At 42.9% G+C, this 6,577-nt stretch overlaps 2 protein-coding genes across 4 annotated transcripts in view; one reads left to right on the forward strand and one right to left on the reverse strand.

The window, feature by feature from the left end:
* LOC102197575 (sodium/potassium-transporting ATPase subunit beta-1-interacting protein 4-like) overlaps nt 1-2,273 on the reverse strand; it is an 8,459-nt gene extending 6,186 nt beyond the window's left edge. The window contains exons 1-2 of the mRNA XM_005731813.1: nt 2,040-2,273; nt 955-1,092 (exon numbers count right to left, since the gene is read on the reverse strand). Of these exons, the coding sequence (XP_005731870.1) occupies nt 955-1,092; nt 2,040-2,093 (192 nt within the window). The 5' untranslated portion in view covers nt 2,094-2,273. The remainder of the gene's footprint in view (nt 1-954; nt 1,093-2,039) is intronic.
* A 2,611-nt stretch (nt 2,274-4,884) lies between these two features.
* LOC102196047 (uncharacterized) overlaps nt 4,885-6,577 on the forward strand; it is a 22,215-nt gene continuing 20,522 nt past the window's right edge. For all 3 annotated transcript variants that reach the window (XM_005731614.2, XM_005731615.2, XM_005731613.2), the window contains exon 1: nt 4,885-5,266. The gene's annotated coding sequence lies outside the window, so the exon portion shown is untranslated. The remainder of the gene's footprint in view (nt 5,267-6,577) is intronic.

Below are 6,577 nucleotides of genomic sequence, written 5' to 3' on the forward strand. Positions count from 1 at the left end.
ACCTATAGGGACATTTTTTAACTTTTGTTTTTAGTGTTTTTGTACCAGGCTTTAAACACATCAATAAAAACATTTTAATATGGAAGTCAAAGGGGATTGATTTGCTTTTGGAGTCAACATCTAGTGGTCATTGGTGGAACATCAGCCTTTGGAAAACTGAATTTTTCAGTCCTGGAAGTGGCCACTCATATATATCTCACATATAATCAGCACTGGCATAATAGAGAGGCCTCAGCAGTTCAGACCAGACCAATAATGTCAATGTGCCCACTCAGCTGATCTCTCCTGATAAACTTCAGCTGTAAGTTACACTGATTCATAACAGTTTGGTAATGAAAAACTTAAACAACCATACCACAGATATGTTTCTGCAGTGCTAGCACAATTTAATTATTTGGTTCAGAGTATCTTACTGTTTCTGCAGCAATTGTGGCAACCAGTATGACAAAGGAGCACACTGAGCGGACAGGGCATGTGCAGGTCAGATTTTGGAAAGTAGCCCTGATGTCTCTTAAACTAAAAAGAGGTCAGCTTGAGCTGCTTGTTTTAAAGCGCGACCTTTGTGCTGAAGATATTGTGTGCTCACAGTCAGCTGCCCCAGTGTGTGGGGAGTTCATTGACCTGTTTCTGCACCTTGAGAATTTGTCTCTCCTCTTTTCCCTCCTGCATTGCCCCTGAAATATAAGACAGATAATTTTACACTCTTCTGACTCCTCTGTCAAAGTTGGTTGCCATTCTAGTTCACATGGTCTGCTGCCAACTCCGGATATAACATATGATTTAAGTAGCTGTGGAGATGCTGGTAAGTCTAAATAAAGTTAGCAGTCATTATATTGAGCCTGACTACTGTGTATTCACAGTACTGATCTTCTTGATGGGAAGCTTGAATGAACTTTTTTATGACAAACCAAAAACAGCTGTTTCTTATGAGACAACACTCAGTATTAGACTTACCATTATAACGTAGCGTGATCTGTACTGGACTGCACCAAACAGGCCGAGGATGACCATGATGATGTGAAAAAAGTTGATCATGATGGGAGCCCACTGGTAGCCCAGAAAGTCAAACACCTGCCTCTCCAGCGCTGTAATCTGCAGGGCAGAGTTTTAAATGAATTTTAAAACAGCAGTGAGTGTCAGTTGAGCCTATGCTGCCATGGCTTGTTAGACCATGATCTTTGACCTTGTTTTTTTTTATAAGTTTCCAAGGCAACTGAGCCATGGGAGACAAAGCATTCTCAGGGAAATACAGCTGGTTTATAGTGTCATGTCCTCTGGGGTCACAGTCCCAGTGAGCCATACAGGGGGCAGGGTGGGAAACACAGAGGAGGAGGGCAAAGTGGGAGCAGCCCTTTATTGTGGTGGTGGGCGGTCACTGCTATTCTCCACCTTCAACTAAAATTGCCCGCTACAGAAAATAAATAATTTGCTGCAGTCAACAAGTAGTAGCCTACTATTTTCATTACAGCCTATTCTGCTAATTGTTTGATCTATAAAATGCCATAATGCAGTCATTTTCAACTGGCCGAACAAAAGTCCCAAATAAATTGACTTTACTGTAACAGAAGCGCTAACAGAAAAAACAAAAACAAAAAACAAAACGGCAAATAATAAAAGAGCAGTTCGTTTAGGCGTTTCTGCTTTTTAGATTTTACTAGCAAATTTTACTATAATTTAATTTATTACCAACTGTTGCGGTATAATTGAATGACAAACCTGAGTTAATGTGAATGAAAGAACATGCGTAAAACCTGCTTTTGGTCGCAGTTTGCCTTAAATGGTCTTAAATTTAATATAGTCTTAAAAAACTGAAGCCTTAAAGCTTAATGCTGCGGAACTTCTTTCACTATAAACAACAAAGAAGTGATTCAAGCATAGCAGTCATTAACATGCAGTTTTAAATAGCATTTTTACTGTTGTTGTTGTTGGTGTTTTTTTCTTTTAGGTTGCTTTGAGTTATTAAAGGGGATAGACAGCAGCTGGCCTGATGCCTAAACAGATGTGTTTATGTCGAAGCATCATGTGCGAAAAGCTCTTACCAGCTGCAAACAGCACAGGAGGATCAACATGCATCGCGCCGAGCAGCACCCCATCTTCTTCTTCTGCTCCCTGCCCCCGCTGGTTTGATGATGGTGTTTGTGGGGATGCGGATGTGGATAATAAGGATTTTTTTTAATCCGCTCAAACACAACAACCAGACCTGTGAAGCTTCACACCCAGTGGCAGACTCTGTGAGGATAGGTACCTTTACTCCACGAGTAAAACACGGAGGCTGCTGCGCGAAAACTACGGAGAAGGGGGAGGGCAGGCTGATGTATAAAGGGTGAATAGTGCCACACCAAACTTTTATTTATGTTTTTTTGGCAGAAAGTGTCTGTGATGCTCAGTGAAACTAAAGACTGTGTTTTCATCTTTTACTGCTGAATTTATTTCATGTTGCTGTTGGTTTTCAATTCGGTTCAACCTCAACTTTGTAAACTGCACAATATGCCATATGTAGATTATGTGATACAATTGCACATTTATTTGCGTACCTGTGGTATGTTTAGGTAAAATAAAAGTACTACAGATGCTTAGTAAGTATCTTATATTGTGACAATGATTTAAAAAAAAAAAACAACAACAAAGAAAAATGGAAAAAAATGAAAATGAAGTTACATTAAAGAAAAGTTAAAAACAAAGTAAGGATGATATTGTGCAGAAGGGTAGTAAAAAATGTATGAATAAATAATATACACACTATAAATCTGAGAAACAGCTTCTAAAAGTGTGGGAATCTTATGCCTGACGGTTTTGAAAAGAAGGTGGGAACGTTTTCCTGAAACGGGGTTGAATAAGTCTGAGGGAGACGGCGCTCTGCTGCCTCTGTTGTGGGGCATGGAGTGGGTATGATGGAGAGCAGTTTGTTCAGTGACTTCCCGTCCCCCACGGACTCAAATGCCTCCAGATTCTGGCCAATGATGGTTCCAGACTTTTGAATTAGTTTACTGATCCTGTTGGCATCTCTGGCACTGATCCTGCAACCCCAGCAGACAACAGCAAAGTAAATGGTACTTTCTACCACAGACAAACAAACAAAAAGCAATGCAATACGCACTGCAATATGTTCAAATACAGGGTATTAAAGCTGACTGTAGCTTCTCTCTTATTAGCAAGGGCCCCAACTGTTCCCTCTAAGCTGAGCGCGTGAGCAATCGTGCACTGCTGACACAGTCTCCGCGCACAGAAAATCAGCGAAATAAAATAAATACACGTATTTACTTTAATTCCAATTCAGACTGGATTTTTTTGTGTGTGCAGCGCAGATTTTCTGTGTGGGGAGACCATGTGAGCGGTGCGCGATTGCTCACTCGCTCAGCTTAGAGGGAACCACAGCGGGTAGTTCTGCATATTTGATTTGGCAGACTTTTTTTTTTTTAAGCGAATATCGTTCCTGAGACAACTCCAAAGGGATTTACATTTCCTCCCAGGACTGAACGGCTTCACATTGTAGCCTAAAATATACTGTAAAGCAAGCAAAATCATTTTTGTAGAGGCCAAGAATAAAAAACAAAAAAATTGCCATAACAAGCCCACATAAAATATGATATGTATGATTCAAAGTTCAAAATAATCCATATTTATCTTCTACTGAACCCTGGTACTGCCCCTGGGTTCATCCAGGAAGCAATTTTCATTCCTTTCCTTATAAATCAATGTTCTTCTGCCAGAACCGAAGCACAGCAGATGCTGTAATAAATCAGTTTGTATAACTAAAATAGTAAAATAATATTAACACAGCTTAAAGTAAAATAGCACTTAGACTAACCTTGATACATCTTAGTTTTAGATAAAAACTGGCACATTTTAAAAGTGTAAAATAAACTCTGATGCGTTATTTCTCATTCCCCCCACTCACTCATGTTTTTTTCTAATCAAAAGCAGGATGTCAGTCAGATTTCTAAAAATCTCTGCTTAAAGAAGCTGCAAAAACAAATTGGTCAGGGTTTGAGGAAGATGAGTTTAGAATATATACTTAGTGCCAGTATGAAACACAAACAACAATTAGACATATGAACTATTTCAGGACATTTACTGAACTTCCAGTGTTAAAGTACCTGTCCTCTCTGTGGCACGGATCGACCCTCATACAGCAACACCATCTACTGCGCCCTGATAGGCGGTTGCGCTTCCACAATGCTCTGAAAACACCAGCAGGTGGTGGTAGTGGTAGAGGTAAAGGCTTCAAAGGTCTGCGTATGGCAAGGTTACGCCAAACTACACCAGTGAAAAATCATCACTGGCCTACTTTTATATCCCTTTATTACATCACATTGGACATTAAATAACTTTAGGGAAATGTGATATATTTCATCTCACCTGCCCTGACTCCAGCTTTCACCTAAGTGGATAGGGTAAATGTATCTCACACTAGAGGCTCTTATAGGGGTCATGATCGTGCTGTGAAGCTTATGTGTGATCTCAGGTCCAGGTTCAATTTTTTTTTTAATTGGTCATGGCAGTTTTTCTGACACTAAAGGTTTTACTGTAGGCCACCATAAACCTTGCCTCACACATCAGCCATTTAAACAACCCCAGAAAAGTTATTTCTAGGACAAAAATACTACTCCTTAAACTATTTTTGTTCATTTTCAGCAGTACACTGTCTATAATTCTGACTGAATTTTCCAAATTTTTTGATACAGATCAAATTGTATTTTTTCTGCATCAGAATTAACAGAACCGTTGATTTGATTTTACAGCGGGGACTGAGAAACCCTCCTAAACTCTCCTAAACCAGGGTCACTCCATATAGTAGACCTCCACCTGCACTTCCAAGTCCTGCCGAGGGATGACGCTAGAATCAAAAAGACAAAAATCATAATTGGGGGGTCTCCAGCTCTGCCTGTGTCACATGGAAGCACAGTAGCTGAGTCGAGGGGATGCGAGCAGAGATGGAGGGGGCTTGAGGAACTGTGGAGGAAAAACCTGGCCCTTGGAGATAATAGTGGAGATACAGCCGCGGCAGCAGAAAGGCAGGTTAACACTTCCCAGCCTCCCTTCTGGCTGGGGAGCAGAGGAGCACGGACAGGGCGCACGAGGGGGTCAGCGGGCGCTCGAAGGATGCCACATGCAATATGGTGCATTCCTGTTTTGTGAAGCCCAGGAAAGCCAAGTTATCGCCTTTGATTGATTATGCTCGCGGGGAGCGGCCGGTCCGAGGGGAAGCAGACACTGAAGGAAGCGACCGGGGTTGACGCTGCGCCTCCCAAAATCTCTGAGCTGAGTGAGTACAGGGATGCTATAGCGCAATGCTCTGTGCCCGTGGCTGTGTGACAGGCTGGAGGGAGGAGGGAGAGAGTGAACGGAGGGGGTCATTGATATCTGCCTATACATTCAGCTCGATAAGCTGCACACGTACTCAACATCCTTAATTCATCCAGGGTCTGTAGCCTGTGCAGCTTTTCTTGTTTTTCTTTGTGCCCGACCTGCCGTTTCTTCATTTCCCCTGGTCATACATTTAACACAGAGACACGTGTGCACCCACCTCAGCGTTACTGCGCTGTCTTGCGTGATTTAAACCCCGAAATTAAGGGATTCATCAGAGAACTTAGTAGTGATTTGACGAGAGAGGGGCACAGGAAACCTCCGATCACGCGTTTTTCTCTGACTGTAAAGCGTAAAAGATCATTAACGTTAGACCTGCCCTTAACATTTGCAGCCCCCCGTCTCCCTCCCTTCTAGCACTCATAAATTGGGGAGCAGGGGGTTGGGGTGGTTGTGGTGGTGGGGACAGGCTTTGTCGTGTAAGTTACCACCTGACCTCAGGGACACAACATCCTTTACCATCCTCACTTTGATCTGGAATTAATCGGAAACGCTTTGATGATTAGAGGAGAAGAAAAGGGAGGGAAAAATGAGCTACAGGCTTAATGAAACCACGATAAAAGCACACTGCATCAGCCTGACATTTTTCATTTTCTATAACCGCCTATAGCATCTACCTGCACGGGCATCTTTTCCTTTCTTTTTTTTTTTTTTAACCCCCTCCTCCACCTCTCCTCCCACCCTAAATAATCCCCGTTCACACCCTGCATGGTTTTCGGTCTCAGGCGGCTTCATTTGAGTCGTGGTCTGTAACCTGTTGTCACCAGCATCACTGCAGTTTGCCAGAGCCGGAGGCGCGGCGAGCCGGGCAGCCAGCAGCCGAACCGTCACCCAGTGTGTGATTGATGCCTGCTGAGTGGGTGCCATCATGAGCCACATACATACAACCTCCCCTGAGACACGCACGCACGCAAGCCCTTCGTGGAGGGCTATCATTGAGTGTGAACACACCATTTCTCCAGCATCTCACTTCGGATAGGATGGCAATCATATGATCGCAAGAAATTATATTTATTCTGATTTGATTTAGATAGGTAAGTGTCACATGGTGTCAGAGGCAGGGGCAGCCACGGATAAAGACGGAGCCTCTTCCACATGGGCTTCAGCGTTCTTCCTCACAGGGGCATGGTTAGTCGTTGTTGCAAGCAAACATTTGACCTAATTCACATTCTCACACAATAGCAGACTCCTCTCCCTCCCTCCCTTCCTC

The sequence above is a fragment of the Pundamilia nyererei genome, unplaced genomic scaffold, assembly GCF_000239375.1.
Source record: "Pundamilia nyererei isolate P.nyererei 1_Seehausen unplaced genomic scaffold, PunNye1.0 scaffold00044, whole genome shotgun sequence".
NCBI classification, from domain to species: Eukaryota; Metazoa; Chordata; class Actinopteri; order Cichliformes; family Cichlidae; genus Pundamilia; species Pundamilia nyererei.